An 18,499-nucleotide genomic window follows, 5' to 3' on the forward strand; every position below is an offset into this window, starting at 1 on the left:
TGCGAGTGTGGAGACTGCTAAATTAAGACTAGAACAAGGACTGGGACAGTGCAAGCAATTGTACTGCCTGTATCAGCCCTGCTGTCTACAATCCTCCTCTCCACCACTTACTTCCTTTTCCATGGTGCTGGGTCTCCCCCCACTCTAGAAAGGGCCAATTGGGTACTTCCCCAACACAAAGCATTCTGGGTAAGGTGGCTGGAACAGCACCTGCACAGCTACTGTGGTTTGCTGTGACACTTAAGACATACTCTTTAAACTAATATATACAGCACTCTACCCACTTGTGATTCCTAGCACCTGGCATTCAGAGGCATACTGCCTTAGATAGTGGAGGTGATAATTCACTAAAGATTTGGATAATTAAAGTAAATTCAAACATGAGGACCATTCACAACAGTAGTCAAGATAATACAATCATTCTAGCATTACTTGAGAGTTGCTAGTAGTTGTCAGATGCTTCGGCGGTACCCATCTATTTAGCTGAAACAAAACATGTCTCTCCCATATTGGTCTCTACAACCACAGCAGGTGCTGCAACCTTCAACAGTTTGACTTCACCTCCAAACAATTTGACAATGGACACACTTCTCCATTGTCTCCCGAGACAGACAGATGCCAACAACCAACAGCTTCTTTAAACCAGGTGTGTGGAAGCTGTGGCCCTTTAGATCAGGCATCCCCAAACTGCAGCCCTCCAGATGTTTTGGAACTACAACCCCCATGATCCCTAGCTAACAGGACCAGTGGTCAGGGAAGATGGGAATTGTAGTCCAAAACATCTGGAGGGCCGAAGTTTGGGGATGCCTGCTTTAGATGTTGTTGAACTAGCGGTACCAACTCTCCTCAGCCCTAGTAAGTATGGCCAATCGTCGGGGTTGATTGCAATCCAGCAACATCACAAGAGCCACATGTTAGCCACTCCTGCTTTAAACAAAAGGGAGGGAAAATATATGTGAATATATCGTATAGGTTAGCCACCAGGAGTCAGGAGTTTCTTTTTGGCTCTTTTCTTGTTTAAGAGAGTGAAGTTTTTGTCCAGTTTCCTCTCTGGTGTGCTCTTAAACCTCCCCTGAAAATAAATGGGAGTATGAGCACTTTTTGTGCTATTTTCTTATGAAGACTCGTCTTCATGCCTTTCATGCTTTTCTCTTTTAGCACTATCTAGATGTTTTTGTGTGGGCACCAAGCATTTGGGATGTGGCTTCCAAGCACTCCTGGCTAGGCTCACTCCCTAGATGCAGCTATGTATGACACACATTTGAAAGAGCCCATATCCATTAGGCCAGGTGTGGAGAACTTTGGCCCACTAGATGTGGCTTAACTACAACTCCCATCAGTCCCTGCCAGCACAGCCCACGACTAGGGATGAAGGTGGCTGTAGTTCATCAACTTTTGGAGGGCCAAAGGTTCCCCACGCCTGGATTTGGCCTTTTTGGTCCTCTGCTCCTCGGTGCAGAAGCAACTGCTGTTTAATCTTTTCATGACTTGGGCTGCAATCCTACACCTGCGTACCGTAGGATAGATCAAGCACTATTGCACGGAATGATTGCTTGCGAGTAGATCTGCAAATTATGCGGCTCTTCTGGCCGCAAGTGCTCTTGGTTTTGAGTTTCGAAACATGAGCACAGTATTGTTAGTCATAATAACCGCAGCTTCCTTCCTTCCTCGGCATGAGAGGGCATTTGTTATTATTCGGACAAAACACTCCTCCGGGTGAATGCGAGGCGCATGCAAGCAAACACCGCAGCAAAGAGAGCCGCTGCGTCTCGCACGTGACGGCAACGAACGTTTCTCGCTGCAGGAGAGCGTTTCCTATTTCTGCAAAGGAGGAGGGCAAGCGCTGCCAGCGGGCCCCAAACCCACGCTCCAAAAAAAAGCAAAACGAAACAAAGCATAGTGCATTATAAAGAGGCTGCATTTCTGTCCTCGCCAATGCCATATAACACAAAGAAGCACGCCTTGAGGTAAAGAAAGCAAAAGGGGGAGGCAGGGCAGCAGAGGCGCCGGCCTTGCGGAGACCTTTATAGCCTTGTAGGAGAGAAACCGGAGTCGCGCCGTTTCTGGCTCACGCAGTTCTGCCACAGGCTTCCCGCTTTGGGGATTGAACCTTAACTCGGGGTGGCTGCTCCCTGGGGTGGGGAGGCCTGCGAGCGGAACTCGGCTGCTTCAGACGCCGAGGAGGGAAGCGAGCCCGCGCGGCGCTCTGCCCCTTTGCCCCTGGACACGCCCGGCTTCGGGGGGGGCGGGGGCGGAGAGAGCCGGCTCCGCCTGCGCCTGTCACGAGGAGCCGTGTAAACAGTATCGGTTCGCAGGCTTCCTGGGGAGGAGGAGGAGGCTGTTGCCTTTCCTCCGCTATGGAGGATAGCCTGGCCCGCGCCTTCGGAGGCCTGAGCCTCCGCCAACCCCCCGCGCAAAGCAAGGGCCCCCCTCGCAGGAGGCGCCGCTTCAGCAAAAGCCTCTACTTGCTGCGAGGCCTGCCCGGCTCCGGGAAAAGTACTCTGGCCAGGTAAAAAACAACAACACCCCCCCCCTCCTTTCGAAGGAGAGAGGACTCCTTCCGCTTTCTCACCTCGAAGCTCTGTGAGGGAGGGTAGACCGGTTGCTCAGCAGGCGCTCTGGACGTGCTCAGAGACTCTTGATCGGTGCGGGAACTTGCGACCCTCCCTCCGGATGCGTTGAGGATTCTGTGAAAAGCGGGCAAAGCTGGTGGAAGTTGGCGTGCAGAAGCGACTGCAGGGCCTCGGGTCCCTGTCCCCACCTCTGGTTTTCAGGTTCTTTGCATTCAAGAAGGGTTCTGATGGAAAGAGGGTTGCAGTCAACTTTATTTTTTTTCTAGTAGGGTGGCTCCTGTGGTCGACATTAGATAGGCGTAGTTCCTTGTCACTGTACCACCATGCTGGGGAAAAACCTTTGTCTCTGGGGGTTGGGTTCTGATAGCTGCTGCACGATTGTTCAAGGTACAGGAGCATGTCTGAAAGAAGTTGGCGGCTGTTCATGGTAGGTCAAGACAGAGCTCCAAGGTATCTCAGGGAAACAAGAGAATTGGTGGGGTGGCTGCTGCTGCTGCTGCCGCCTTCACAGCTGTCACTGCCTCTTTTTTTCTGAGCTGCAGCAGTTTTGTTTTCTTAATTGGTTATCAGTTCCTACCACCAGTGTAAACTTAAGAGTGATAAGAGTAATTGCCAGTAACTAAATATATTTTCTTTTTGTAAACATATATTTGGTATATTTCCCTGTTTCAACATGAATATTTACCGACAGGAATTTCCCAATCCTCAAACGGCCTTGGTTGGTTCAGCTTGATTCTGAGAAAATCAAACAAGATACTTTGGAAGGCAGTCAACATTGCACTGAAAGCACGCCCACAAAGATATCGCTTTGATTTTAGTGACTCTGGATTTTGCCCTTGGTTACCATTTTCCTATGATTAACGGAAGTGGAAAGAACTGTTTTGATCACTTTAAAGAAAACAGCTAGCTCTGTTTTCTTTGTGATGTCCCACGTTTTTAATACAGGATTTGAGTGGAGTCAACATCAGAAACCTATAATCAGTATGCAGTACTGCAATATATTTCCTGATGGCTTAAACTAATACAGTATAAGCATTTTCCAGCACAGGTAGCTTTCACCAGGGTTCCCTGATTTGTGGCACACCAGCTGCATCCCCCAACAAAGTATTGTGACCTCCCAAGCTGGCAGCAAAAGCAGGAAGCAAATTTATTGAACACTTAGGAGGCCTGTTATACATCACTTACGTGACAAACCTCATACAGGGTGAAATGAAACAAGACACCAACAAATAATAGCAGGTTTTGCAACTTTTGTAACTTGCCCATCACTAAAGGTAAATTGAGCTGAACTGGAGTATAATGGTGAGATTCATATTACTCTTCATTTCTAAGCACAGGTGTTATGTTGTCTTCAAAGAGCATATAGTTACCATCAAAGGCATAGCTCTTTATTTTCTGCATGAACCTGCTTGGAAATGGCTTGTTTTTAATTTCATTGGCTTTCAAAATGTGCTTCTGGCAAGCCAGTCATGGAAACATTGGCTCTGGTTTCACATCTTACTGATTTTAGGAAGTGCAAAAAATCTCACTCTGTTCGTACGACATGGTTCTGTTTCACCAGAACTGAAGAGTTCATACTGAAGGCATGCTGGCCGAAAAGTGAAGGGTGAAGAAAGAGTTAAGCACTTTCCCCTTGCCTCCCTCACCCCCTGGATATTTAGTCTTCTTGTCACATCTCCAGGATAAAGGAAGCACAATTTATAGCAAGTGTGAAGAGAAGCATCTGGTCAATGAGGACAGTATTTTTAAAAAATGCACCCGAGAGTTGCACAAAGTCCACAGTAGTATGCATTTTATAAGCAAAGCATATATATTAAACAGTTGGGAGCATAGAGATAAATGTGACCTGACAGTTCATTTCAGCTTGCTGGCCTCTCTCTTTACTCTTTTGATAAATTGAGGCCTGCCTCTGCCATTGCTCAACAAGATAAGGAATTGAGAAATGAAAGTTTTCAGTCCGACTTTTTTTTCTAGATCGCTTTTGGCTTAACTCGCTTGGGAAAGGATTCTTTTATTGTGCTGAGAGATTGCAGATGATACCTTGACATTCCACCTCCAAACATCAAGGCTCCATTGCTGCAGCTTCACCTTTTTCAACAAATCTTTCCCATGAGAAGTCTGACATATTCTGTTGTCCTTTACTGTCAAGAGGAAACTTTATGCTAGGGATGGATGGATGGATGGCATTTGTTGATAGTATCTTATAAGAGTAGACAAGTTGAGTCTGGATTGAACAGATGGTGCTTCATCCATATCTAAGTGAGGCTAAGTCCAACTGGTTAAGTGCTATAAACTGGTTAAGTGGGTGGGTCCTTATCATTCACTGTTCTTTAAAAAATATTGTTGTGAATGTAATACATAGATCTGGGCTGGGGAACCTACATCCCTCAGGACAGGCATCCCCAAACTTCGGCCCTCTAGATGTTTTGGACTACAGTTCCCATCTTCCCCAACCACTGGTCCTGTTAGCTAGGGATCATGGGAGTTGTAGGCCAAAACATCTGGAGGGCAGCAGTTTGGGAATGCCTGATATAGAGCTTCCCTACCAGTCACACCCACCTGCACTGGATTTTGCATAGTTTGCTATAAAAGGCAGACTCGAGGATTGCTATCCTGCCCTAAAAGGCTGTGGTCTTAACACTGCACCTGGATTATTGCTCCTTTGCTGTTATAATAGCTCCTCCTCCTCAGGGAAGTATAGCACTAGGAGCAGGAAGACTGAGATTCAAATCCCCATTGAGCCACAAAGCCTTGGGTCAGCCGACTCAGCCACTATCTCTTAGCCCAGGCATCCCCAAACTGCGGCCCTCCAGATGTTTTGGCCTACAACTCCCATGATCCCTAGGTAGCAGGACCAGTGGTCAGGGATGATGGGAATTGTAGTCCAAAACATCTTAGCCTAACATTCGTCTCACAGGATGGTTGTAATGATAAATCGGGTTTGATGGGGGGAGGAGAGAAACATGCATGTTACTTTACTGTCTGAAAAACTTGGGATCAGGATACATTACAGATCAACCACCTTGATATAGACCACACCAACCTTTAAGATCTTTCAAGGGGCCCACGCTTATAAGCATATTGCCACTTGGTGACAACATGGAACCTGGCAATTTCCATGGTAGCAGCAGCTTCTTGGAACCCCCTGGAAATTTCATTGAACGTCGTGTTTTTATTTTTATGCAAACTGCTTAAAGGTGGTTTTTATTGTATTAAGTGGTATACAAATCTTATTAATAAATATTTTCTCCTGCAATAAACGGGTGGGGGGGGGTTAATTTGCTGGTGATTCAACTCTTGCTCGAATGGTGCTTTATTTTCATATGACGATTCCTCTAAAAGTGCACGGGGAACATTTGGTTAAATTGAAGGGTGGTGGTGGTTAGAAAATGAAAAACTTCACTCCTTATGGTTTTACTAATCCGTGTGAAATTTTGCCCTTTCCTTACAATTGTTTGGTCTCAACAGGCAACTGAAACATGAATTTCCCCGTGCCGTTGTTCTGAGCACTGATGACTACTTCTCTGCAGAGGACGGCACGTATGTCTTTGATCCTGATGCTCTAGAAGATGCACATAGATGGAACCAAAATAGAGGCAAGTACAGCCCTTCCTAGTTTTGTGTGTTAGGTTTTGCTTCCTATTTACACCTTGTACCCTTCAGCAATTTTCTTCTACAAAAAGTTACAGCTGAAGAGAGAGCCTTGCTGTAAGAGAATGTCTTATTTGTCGCACCTGCGCTATTCATTTTGCTCAAAATGGCTTTCAGAGTTGATCAAAACATCAATTACTAGTAGTAAGAAGTGAATGATTCTATGGAGAAAACAATTATATGCTATTTAGGGGCTAATGTTTGAGTCTCTAGTACAGACGTGGAAAAAATGCATTATAAAAGTTCCTAGCAAAGGAATGAATTGTACAATATATGCTCTATAATCAGTTGGCATTGCTTCTGCTGTCAGATATCTAAAGGCAGATTTGTATGCCCTGATAATAAACTTTTAATACTAAAAATATAAGCATGGCCACCACCATTAAATAACAATAATAACAATAACAACAACAACAATAATAACTTGTTTACACATTTCATTTCTAACTTTGTTGTATCTTCCTCTTGGGTTTGAACAGATTGGTTAAGATTGTGTCAGTCATAGTTTCAGCGGTTCTGATGTTAAATGAAAACATGGATAACTGAAGATTTTCTGGATTAATTGCAGCACTCCAAGAAGGCAGGAGGGGAGCAAGCATGAAACATGCCCTCACAAGGCTTCTGTATATCTTGTCCCAATAAGCTGAAATAGGTACATTGAAACTGGGCCGTTGTGTGGATTTGCTCATAGCTCTCATGTAAAGAAAACTATGTGAAGGAGAAATTTGTTTTCAGAAGTTTTGTGTGAGAGTCCACATTTCCATTGTATCTCTGATTTTTAATTTTGTATATGACTGAGCACATGTTCTCCATAACGGTTACAGTGCAGTGTCTACTCTGGACAGATTTATTATGGAGCCTAGCGATTGATAACCACCTTCAACCACCTCTCAGAGGCCAGGTCTGCTGAAGGCACAAATCTTTCCCAGCTTTTACAGCAGCCTGAATTCTTTTATCCAAGATCCTTCCCTTTCCATCCCTTGCTTGCAGTGTCTAGTTTATTCCTGCCTGACATTAATATGGGTGGAAATCAACAGACTGAAACTAAAGCACATTATGGACTAAATTGTGTGTCTTCACAAACACTTGCTCATTACATTCAGCACATCAGTACTTGTTTGTGACACAGTGAATCCTCAAAGGCTCAATTCAGAACATCTGTGTAGGTAACAGGATGATTTCACTGATTGTCTGGTCTTTTAAAACATTTACATTGTTATGTTACAGCACGTAAAGCCATGAAGAATGGGAAATCCCCAGTTATTATTGATAATACCAACGTCCGCGCTTGGGAAATGAAGCCATATGTGATAATGGTAGGGGAAACCGACCTGTTGTCATTCTTCATATTTAGTCATGGGTTCCAGAAATGAGCAGATAATCCTGCTATTTGCTATCAAGAGAGGTGGAAAAATGGCAAGAACTTCAAATGCGCTGAACGTTTTTTTCAAACATTCGTTTTCTTTCACATATTTTGTCCAAGCCCTGGAACATTTTTTTGTGCCACAACTGGATTGATTTCTACCCCCTCTTGCTCCCTTTTTCTTTGGGTTCTGTTTAGTCCAGGCATGTTTAAAGTCTGTTTCAGGGGTCTAATCCAGCCTGCCATTCAGTTTGGGCACCCCTGGTAGTCATTGTGTTTTCCTTTCAAGGTTAGGTCACTTAACATCATCTGATTCTTAGAAACCACTAATGGTCCTAATCTTTTGCACAATACGTGGCTGGATGTGCCAGTAAAATGCTGATCTTCCGTATGGTCTGGTTTCTATGCCTCGGTGAGCATAGACCATGCAGTCTGTGTGACCAGCTTTCTGATCTTGCATATGAAACTACCTTTTGCAGAACCAAACCACTGGTTAATCATATGATTGGTTCTGACTGGTGAAAGCTTTCCAAGATACAGCCAGTTGCCCAAGAACCATTTAACTAGAGATGCCAGGGATCTTCTGCAGGCAAAGCATGTTCTGTGCCCAGGGGCTACGCGACAGCATCTTTCAAGTTGAAAGAGTGTCACTTTCTTTAATCTATATTATATGATTCTTTTTTTCTGAACTGAGCATGCTCTGTAACTCTTAGGTTGCAGGGGGACATGAGTACCTTTCCTCCAGATTGCACTGTCGTTGCTGGGATCCTAGTTCTCAAACTGCAGTCAGTGTACACTTGCCTCCAGCTAACATCTGGAGACGGTTTGGTGACTGTGCTGGGAACCTGGTAGGATAGTGCCTATCACTCATGATGAGATGTGTTTTCTGCCCTTGTGTCTGTATAACTTTTGGTATATTTTTGCTGTAGTTCAAAATCACTTGAAAAATCATCTTGGAATCTGACTCTAGAATTAGGTCAGTCTGCTAATTTCCCTTTCTTTGTGTGTGGTTAATATAACTTTGACAGCTTATAATTTATTAATGAAGCAACTATTTCAACATCCATACCTCATCAGATGTGTTACGAGCACATAATTTGCTGTGCTATTGCATGGCTTTGCTGTTTTTCTTGAGAAGGAATGTTTGCCAGAAGTGAGCAATATGTGATAGTGTTGTAAATTGTTGCAATCTTGTTTTCTAACTTACCTTGGCAACTTTTATGTTTAGAGATCTTATGGAATTATAAGAGGTAAATTATTTTGAACCACGGGGCAGCACAAAATTTTGAGATTTACTGACATGACAAATATATGGTATTAATAGTGTGGCCATGTTGTACTGAACTGCAGTCTCACTAGAGTTTAAGGCTAATTATATATGCTTTATTATACTTTTTTACTTTTTATACTTCGTCATGTTGTGCATATGTAAATCATGAAAGGTAGCTTTTTATTGTGACTTGAATACAAATTCAGTACTCTTTCACATCAGGCACTTGAACACAGCTATGAAGTTCTTTTTCGAGAGCCAGATACACACTGGAAATTCAATGTTCGGCAACTAACCAGGTACAGTTTTTTTTTTTTGCTTATGATTTTAGCTGCTATGAGAATGCAAGTGATACCTGCAACAAAATATTGCACTACCTCTAATATAACCTCTAACAGGATAACCTCTAACAGGAGCTCACCTGTTCAGAATGCCAGCTAGCCATGCCCTCTTGCAGAACATTCCATTCTACCCCCAGATCTGTTCTGCTTTTTCATCTGATGCACAACCTTTCATTGCTGTGCACTATGGTCAGTCCTTACTGGACTGTGTTTTTTTGCCTCCTTGGAATTTAAAAAAATTACTTCTGCAAAACTTTGGGGTCTGTGGAGCATGCAGATACCTCTGAAGGTGAAGTGATTTCTCCTTTTTGAGGGTCTGTGGCTGGAAAGTCAGTTGCCACAGAGAGAGAGGTTTAAGTCAAGAAAGACTTTATTTTATGATCGCAAAAGATTGGGGGTACTGCTGTAACCATATTTATAGTCTTCTCAAAGATAGGAAGAATTCAAAAGAGCCAACATCGACATAACATAGGGTATATAACCTTTTATGGCATATTACATACACTAACCACCTTTTGGACATGCGTATTGCAGTCAGACAGTCTTCAGCATGCTCCCTGCATGATCAACGAGTGGACAGTTGCTCATATATCATTTCCCAAGTAATAACACAATCCCCCTTTATTCATTCTTTCCCTTGTAAAGCTAAATATTTTTACACAGCCAGCTCGTCCTGTAACACAAACCACTTCCTTTTCTTGTCATTCTCTTCCTTTATTGACAATCTGCATTTCAAGCAAACAGGGCAATTCTCAATGAGGGATTTTATTTTTTCCTTTATTAATAAAAAATTCCCTTCTCTTGTATGCCTGTGGCCCCATTTTGGCTTTTCCTTTGTCAGGACTAATAACCTGTGATAGCTAGTAGATGGATGAGTGGGACCTGCTATAGTGTGTTACAGTGTAGAGTGCTCCACCCTGCCATGACTTCATAGAATGCTATAATTGGTGCTGCGCTCCCCATTTTCTCTTTTGCTATTAGAGGGAATAGTTCCCCTTAACCTCTTAGGTCTCATATACACAATGCTGTTCCAAACCACGAACACACATTAATGGATTAATTTGTGAACTAGGTTGTCATGAAAATGTAAGGAGCAGTTCACATGGTTGCTGGTAGTCACATGCTGTTTGGATATGTAGCTAACTAAATATACTTACGTATATGTTTACATATATTCCATAGACGGAATGGCCATGGTGTTCCACGAGAGACAATACAGAGGATGAAGGAGCAATATGAGCACGATGTTACTTTTCATGATGTGCTTCATTCAGAAGAACCAGCCAGACATTTCAGTAGATCCTATGGCGTTTACGATAATGGTTGTTCCTATGTGAACTCAACATTCTCCAACAGAAGAGCTAATGGCAACTTCAGAAATGAAAGATCATTTAGTAGGAGAAATGATTTCTACCCGGTATTTTAGAGTTTTTTAATCAAGTTGTATAAAATTTTGTTTTAGGAATTCTGGAATTCTGTAATTAAAATATTTGTATTTTTCTATTGGGCTAGATTTAGTTTTTAAATCTCCATATATTCTTTTGGAGGTTAAAAACCCTGTTTTAATATTCTTCTGATGCAGATTATATTTCTTCACTCATGTTTACACCTGGCTACAGGATGACTCACGCTAGAAGTGTAAACATAATGAAGAACCCACAGTAATTTTTAGCAGCAATATAGAAAAGGATCTTCATGTCATTGGCATCCCTGTGCAGATCAAGCAAATAGTGGTGCTATACAATGTTTGGTCCTGGTAAGGATGCACACAAATGATATTTGATATCATTAGTGTGCCATTGCTAATCATAGTATAGTGCAACAGTTAGAACTCTAATTCCCCATCAATTATTCAGTATACAAGGCTGTGGGAATGTAAACAGATTTCCCTTCATAAATATTGACACAATTAATTTTACAGTATACAAATTTTAAAATGTTAGTTTCTTTTGTACCTAGGTTTTAAAATTAAGTTATAGATCGCATTTCATAGGACCACCTTTTTTTCTACATTCCATATTAATTTAGCTTCATTTTTATGGCATTTACCTTCTTTGACACATCTGCTTCTCTACTTTGCAGTTTACCTCCTTTTTTACATCATGTAGATTTCCTTTCTTGCCGAAACCAATGAGGAGCTTTATTTAGACCCCCAATGGTTGTCATTGCTCACTCTATTTTTTTTTTTATGATTCCTGAAACACACACCAAATAGTTTGCAACCGTAGGAACAATTCAGGGAAGAGGCATAATCTTGACAACAGATTGGTTTTTCTCTGCTCCACAGTAAGACTTGGGTCATCCTCAATTTCCTGTTTGGTAGTAGCATATGCCAAAGATGGGTAGAGCAAGGAAACCTGCCTAAATTCAGTGGCCATTAGAACTAGACATTACCTGAAATGAGTGAGAGTAATTTGCACTCTTGTGACTTTTGTTAATGTTCAGTTCCAAATGTTATTTGTGCCTTTTTGCAGCCTGCTAGTTTAACTTCTCTAGTCTGCGCTTTTTCTCTTCATCTAATTGTTTCCACAGATCAGATACTACTCGGTATATTTGCTTAATCATTCCGTCTAAAAGCTCTTCAAGGGTAGGTACTTCTATAACAAACAGAAGGTTTGTATGTTTTGGATATGTTTGGCCTTACATGTCTTTAAAGCTGGCCTCTTTTTTTTTCCTCTTGAACCATTGTGATTGCTATGCAAAAATAAACAAGGGAATCAAATTATATTGACTGCATGTTTTGAACTGTACACTGGAGTTCTAAAAATATACAATTCCTTCATTAAAGTTAGTTATTGCTGAACCACTTTGAATGTGCTTCTGTGAACACGACAGGATTTTTAAAATTTACAGCCATTCTTACTGGATTCTTCAGAATCTATTTGATAGAGCATACATAATCACACTAAACTTTATTCTGAATTGAGTAATACACAAGCAAGTCTGCACAAAACACAACATTTACAAAGATTGCTTAAATATTTAAATGTACAGGGGCATTTATAAGTACTTTTATCTTCTTTGTCTTTGGAACTTCATCTGCACAGCTAATGGAAGTATTTGTTCCATTTGTCTCCTTTGTAGCAGCCTCAGTACTCTCCTTACAGTCCTGCATTATATCTGTTTTACCAGAATACTGGAATTATTCCTTACTAAAAGGCTGACAGGAAAAGCATTGGGTACGGAATAAACAATTGTACCCACCAAATCAACCTGTATCTTCTGGAAAACTACTTACGAGGGCTTGTGTATTTATCATTGCAAGCTCCTCGTCAGCAACAAAATTATTTTCAAGAGGAGAACCAGTCTCACTAAACCCTCTCAGGGCAGATTTTTTATTATAACATGCAGTTCTTTTCAGTGACTTTTCAAGTTGAGTGCTGGAACTTCGGGGGGGCTGAAATGCCCTTTTCAGAGATGGAGAAATAAATATACAGTTGGTCTTCACTGGTGGTGGGGAAGGTACTCGACTAAGCAGGTCCATTGCTCTTCTTTTCTTACAGTTCTTAGGGGTTTCTTCTAGTTCCGCTGTTTTTGCTGACCCTAGAAATACCGGTGGCTTTGAATCTAGCTTCCCAAGTGACAAAGGACTCTGATGCCATAGTCCACTGCCAGGAGTTGCAATCTAATTAAAAGGGAGGGAAAACTAAGCTTAAATTCTGTCAATGACTACTGCCATTCAAAGCCATCTGAACTAATCATTACTCCACCACCATCCCTGAGGTATTTGTATTTACTTGAGATGGTTAAATATGCTGTCTGATATTAAGTTGATTATACTGGTAAATATAATCATAATAGATTAATAAAAACTTACGGAATGTTTATTTCCTGCACCAGAATTCTGAGAAATGGGATCCAAGCCACATTCTTTGGGCAAGTTAAATGTTTGTGGGTCATCTGTTTGTAGTAAATTCATCAGTTTGCATTGTGCATCTTTGCCAAAGCAGCTGCTATTCTGCAGGACGAAAATATACAGTTTTTACTTTTTAAAAAAATCCTTTGCTATTGATTTTTAACTTAATGGATACGGTATGCTGTAGATACTCAGGACTGCAATACCTCAAGAACCTCCTCTCCCCATATAAACTGACATGGACCCTGAGATAATCATGCAAGGACTTCTTCATGTGCCTCTTCCACGAGACGTCCAGAAGCTGGCAACATGAGAACGGGCCTTTTCTGCAGTGGCTTCACATCTGTGGAATGCTCTCCCTAGGCCCGATTCATGTGGCGCCTTCATTAAACATGGGCCTCAGGCAAAAACGCTTCTCTTCAACTAAACCTTTGGCTGATCAACATACTATATGCTTTCACATGTGTTTTGGGGGGTGTTTCTGGTTTTGTTCTAATTTTTATTAGGTAGTTTGTGTTTTTATTTTTTTATGCTGTGAACTGCCCTTGAGATCTTCAGGGGAAGGGTAATACACAAAATGAATGACATTTGCTCACTTGGGGGGGGGGGTACTGACCCTATATGTAGATAGGCATTGGCTCTAACTAATGCGAAAAATACTGGCGTTCACATTTTGTTGTTTATATAAGCAGCAGGTTGGACTGGAGACCAAATCATGCAGACCTCTTCTCCATGTACAGCATGAACAGGTCTCGCATCTTTGACCTGCAGCTTTGCACATTTCACTACATGGGTGCTTTGGGAAAGCTGGACATCTTGTATGGACAAAAGCCCCTTATCAAAAAATATGTATGTTTTGGCGACTACTGCTACTACTGCCCTAGAAATAGTGTAATGCCTTTTATGAAGTTGATAGCTTATTTGGAGGGTGCAGCTGGCATCCTGTTTCTGGACAGAGGCTTGTGGTCAGGAACACATGACAACAGTGCTCCAAGCTATTACCTGAGTTTCTATAGCAAATGTCCTTTAATTAGGGCAACTAGAGAAACATCTTCCACAAAATATTGAATTGTCTTCCACTGGAGACTAGACAAGTCAAAACATTAAATGCTAATTTAGTATGTCTTTTGTTGCAACCAGCCTTTATCATTTGATATACCATGTGTATAAGGTAACATAACCCCCCCCCACATGCCTTCAGTGCATTGTATACGTGAGATCAACATACCTCTACAGTATTTCTCAGTTCATTAAAACATCCTTGGAGATGACTTTCTTTTGGATTTGAGGAGAAGGCAGAAAGGTCTCCAGCAAATAATGTGGGAATGTCTGATCTAAATTCAGGTCGCCACTGAAGGTTGATTGCAGAGATCAACATAGAAGGAATAATTATGTCATCAATAGCAAGCTGCTTAAGATCTGTATAGATCTGGACTGCTATGAAATGATGATTCTCATCTGACAGATACACCAGCGTAGAGAAACCTGTGTTATAAATGAAACATAAAATTTAACTCCACTTTTAAAACTAAAAATACTAACCTTTAAAACGTTTACATTTTAACCCTAACAAAACCCAAAAGGTAATTCTGGGGAACTTGAATATAATAGTTTATATACTTTGAGCATTGTATTGGGAAAAGCCTGTAGCCTACTAGAATGAATGCATTAAGCAAGGTGTATCTGACCAACAATGTTTCAAGACACAGTACAAGAATCAGGTGAGCTGATTAAAATGCATCTGAATTAAATAATTGGAAATTTAAAAACTGATTTTAAGCAATTTCTCCTAATGTAGTTCACAGAGGCTTACACAAAGTCTTCCCATTTGTGCAAGAACTTCTACTTGTGCAATGGAACAACTTCTCCATCATCTCTCCTTGTGTGTCCCTGTGCCCCCCAAATTGCTCCAGAGGGTTGGGGAGAAGTGGAAGTCCTTGTGCAAACAGAACAGCCCTTATTTCCTGAACATACTAACTGGTTCTTTTAACTTTTAAAACATATTGTTTCCAACTAAACAGAACTTTTCATACTGATTAGGAACATAATCAAAAGCCATTTGTTGTTCAACTTACGAGTCTTTTGTGCTACAGAATTAGATCCACATTGACCCAAGCAACTCAGTACAGAAATAACTGATTTCTATTTGGCTTTCTCTATTCATGCAAGAAGGTTAATTAAGATGATAAGTACCTAGAGTTTTCCAGAAATTGCTCATAGTTGCTGGGCAGAACAATGTTTACAGATTATAATTTAAAAATAAAAGCATAGTCATACATTTTCAGAATTCGAGAACTGAAAGAATAGCAGATTTCAAGTAGTAACAGGCATAAAAATGAAAGCACAAGATCATCCAAGTGGGGTCACTAAATTATCCTGATGAAATACAGGTTGGTGCTTTCTGGATCTTTGTATGTGTGTTGACTTGCCAATGCTTGGGTCTGATAGGAATTCCAGAATACATAACTTATGGTATTGTTTGTAATGCCTGACCCGAAAAGCCAGAAATTTTTCTCTGGTTTCGGTTCATGATTTCATTTTGAGATTAGATATATCGGCTTTAACAAGTCATATTTAGGTATGCTTATAAACAAGATTCTAAAACCATGCTATAATTGAAATGTAACTGATTTCAATAAAATTCCAATTTTAAAAACTATTTACAAACCCTAATAAGGATTCAGACTGGTAACTTAAATAGGATTCTTTTAAACTCATTATAAATCAGTGCACTAGTCTTAACATACCCATTCCTTTTCTTAGAGAAATTATATATCCCACCAAATCCACTTCAGAACAGGTAGGATGGAAAGATGGTTCCAACAGCTTGCTGAATCTCAGGCACTCTCTTGGCCTGTAAACTTGTGACAGTGTTTCTTGAGACACCTAAAGAATTTTGAACAGTGACATCATTATTCATTTATTATAAAGGTTGCTTAAACTTTTAGGTTAATTCACAATGACAGCCCATAATACGTACTGGCAACTGCAGATACTGAGTTTTCTTGGTAGCTGTTAACTGTATATTGGCAGTCTCCAACTTCCCTTTGGATTGGGATGCAGATAATTGGAAAATTCTATACCGAGCTCCTTCCCTTAGGAGGGTACAAATGTCTGATGATGGGCGCCAGATACTCAGTACTACTTCTAAAGATGTAAAATTAAACAATATGTTATCCTTCATCAGCAAGATGGACCACCCTACAGAAGACATGCAGTACCCATGCTGGGTCTTAATAATAACAACATCCTTTTCTAAATGCTCACAGACCGACTGTTGAATTATCTGTTCTAGGACCTTCCCTGATATTGATGTCAAGCTCACTGGTCAGTAGTTACCTGGATCTTCCTTTCCCCCCTTTTTGAAGATGAGGACAACATTTGCCCACCTCCAGTCTATAGGGACTTCACCTGTTCTCCAAGAATTCTTAAAGAGAATACAGTGGTACCTCGGTTTATGAACACAATTGGTTCCGGAAGTCTGTTCATAAACCGAAGCGAACTTTCCCATTGAAAGTAATGGAAAGTGGATTAATCCGTTCCAGACGATTTTTTGTTCTTATGTCCACTGATGATAGTCATTGTTTGGAGGGGGGGGCTTTTTATCCATTTTGGGAGTCAAACAGCCGCAGCCATGGAAGCGCTCCCATGGCTCCGTGAAGGCCAGGCCTGCGGGGGGCATCGGAGCGAAGGCCCTGCTCCGGTGGCGCCCACGGTGGCGCTGGGATTGGGGCCAGGCTGCTGGGAGAGAGAAGAGAGGGACGCGGTCAGGAGCCCCGGAGGCAGCGGAACCCCCCATCCCTCCGCTTCTCCGCCGCTCTCACCATTGCGAAGGGCGGCTCTGTCGGCTTCTCACAAACTCCCTCAGCCAGCAAGTGTTGCCTCCGTTGTCGTGGCGGCTTCCCCCTCCTCCTCAGGCGACGAGAGAGGGAACCTCGCTGCCAGCGCCTGAGGAAGAACTCCTAGCACCGCGCCTGGCTCAAACACCTTCCTTTTCCCCACGAGCGGGGACAGCGCTACCTCCCCGCCGAGCAGGCTCGGGGTTTCCCGCCTTCCTCCACCGCCCCGAGAGACAGGCGCTGCTTTGGCCACCCCTCCGCTGCGCGCAGAGGGGCCGACACCGTCGGCGTGACCATGGCACTGCCGAGACCCAGGTCCGGGTGAAGGAAGGCCACCGATGGGCGCCGCACCTGAGCGCCCTCGCCTCCCGCCATGGCCGCGCCGCCGGTGCCGGCCCCTCTGCGTACGGTGGAGGGGTGGCAACCCTCGACCGTCATCTCTGAGCCAGGTGGCACTGTGGGTTAAACCACAGAGTCTAGGGCTTGCTGATCAGAAGGTCGGGGGCTTGAATCCCTGCAACGGGGTGAGCTCCCGTTGCTTGGTCCCAGCTCCTGCCCACCTAGCAGTTCAAAAGCACATCAAAGTGCAAGTAGATAAATAGGGACCGCTCCGGCGGGAAGGTAAACGCCATTTCCGTGCGCTTCTCTGGTTCGTCTGCGGACAAACGCTGGCTCCCTTGGCCTATAGAGCGATATGAGCGCCGCACCCCCAGAATCAGACACGACTGGACCTGATGGTCAGGGGCCCCTTTACAAAGTCCAGAGTGCATGTCCAACTACACTCAGTTTTCCGTTGCCCCTGTATCCTGAAACCTAAGAGAACATGATCACTTCCTCCCAAGTTTCCAAGCATTTCCACTTCATCAATCAGTTCCTCCCTATCGGTGAGGTCCAGGTCCAAAATAGACGACCCCCCTTGTTGGTTCTTCCACCTTCTGGGAAATGAAATTGTCAGCGATGCAATGGAGGAATTTGTCAGACCTTACACTCTTGGCAGAGTTTGAATCCCAACAGATATCAGGGAAGTTGAAGCCCCCATGATTACTATTTCTCTTCTTTTTGAATGTTTGGTAATTGGCTCTAGTAAGGCATCATCCAAGTCTTCATACAGTGAATTCAGATAATCATGCAATGTGAATAATGTTTAAATCACAAGGATCTCTGACCTTACTAACCTTTTCCTCTTTCTTCTCTTTTATAATCCACAATTCGTAGCTTGATTACGGCAGTTACATCCCTTCTGCAGGAACTGTTTTCCTCCTCAGCAGAATCCACCGCCTTCCTGAATTCGGCTTCTATCTGTGCTTGCCTTTTATCATTTACCATCTGTCTGTGACTGTTCAAGGCCTTTAACTGCTCCTCACTGAAATAACTCTAAAATCACAACAATAATATGGCTTTGTCCATTAGCAAATATAGGCAGGGGGGCTGTTTGTAAGCCTCAGTTCTATAAAGACATGCTGAATTTGTAAAACCAAAAGTTTTTCTTTTTTAGTCTGACCAGAACATCAAAACTCTAAAACAATTATTATTATATTGCTGCAATATAATATTATATTTTATAGTTATTATACTGAAATGTATTTACAAATATGAAAATGAAGTT

At 42.3% G+C, this 18,499-nt stretch overlaps 2 protein-coding genes across 2 annotated transcripts in view; one reads left to right on the forward strand and one right to left on the reverse strand.

Annotated features, from left to right (window-relative positions):
• Positions 1-2,313: 2,313 nt before the first annotated feature.
• N4BP2L1 (NEDD4 binding protein 2 like 1) lies at positions 2,314-12,001 on the forward strand. The gene is made up of 5 exons (XM_035115197.3): positions 2,314-2,509; positions 6,042-6,169; positions 7,452-7,540; positions 9,080-9,156; positions 10,381-12,001. Exons 1-5 carry the CDS (start codon positions 2,358-2,360, stop codon positions 10,622-10,624), a joined length of 690 nt encoding a protein of 229 aa, XP_034971088.2. The 5' UTR covers positions 2,314-2,357; the 3' UTR covers positions 10,625-12,001.
• A 92-nt stretch (positions 12,002-12,093) lies between these two features.
• The window catches only part of BRCA2 (BRCA2 DNA repair associated), a 31,390-nt gene continuing 24,984 nt past the window's right edge, over positions 12,094-18,499 (reverse strand). Inside the window, exons 20-25 of the mRNA XM_035115190.3 lie at positions 18,069-18,267; positions 16,035-16,201; positions 15,802-15,940; positions 14,283-14,539; positions 13,016-13,156; positions 12,094-12,823 (exon numbers count right to left, since the gene is read on the reverse strand). Of these exons, the coding sequence (XP_034971081.2) occupies positions 12,407-12,823; positions 13,016-13,156; positions 14,283-14,539; positions 15,802-15,940; positions 16,035-16,201; positions 18,069-18,267 (1,320 nt within the window). The 3' untranslated portion in view covers positions 12,094-12,406. The remainder of the gene's footprint in view (positions 12,824-13,015; positions 13,157-14,282; positions 14,540-15,801; positions 15,941-16,034; positions 16,202-18,068; positions 18,268-18,499) is intronic.

Source organism: Zootoca vivipara, chromosome 4 (assembly GCF_965207765.1).
Source record: "Zootoca vivipara chromosome 4, rZooViv2.hap1.1, whole genome shotgun sequence".
Lineage (NCBI taxonomy): Eukaryota > Metazoa > Chordata > Lepidosauria > Squamata > Lacertidae > Zootoca > Zootoca vivipara.

Bases quoted from the DNA above. Each gene is read 5' to 3' on its own strand.
- N4BP2L1 (XM_035115197.3), top strand. From the start codon at position 2,358: ATGGAGGATAGCCTGGCCCGCGCCTTCGGAGGCCTGAGCCTCCGCCAA. The intron at 6,170-7,451 runs GCAAGTACAGCC...GTTATGTTACAG, and splicing joins TAGATGGAACCAAAATAGAG to CACGTAAAGCCATGAAGAAT. The intron at 9,157-10,380 runs GTACAGTTTTTT...TATATTCCATAG, and splicing joins AATGTTCGGCAACTAACCAG to ACGGAATGGCCATGGTGTTC.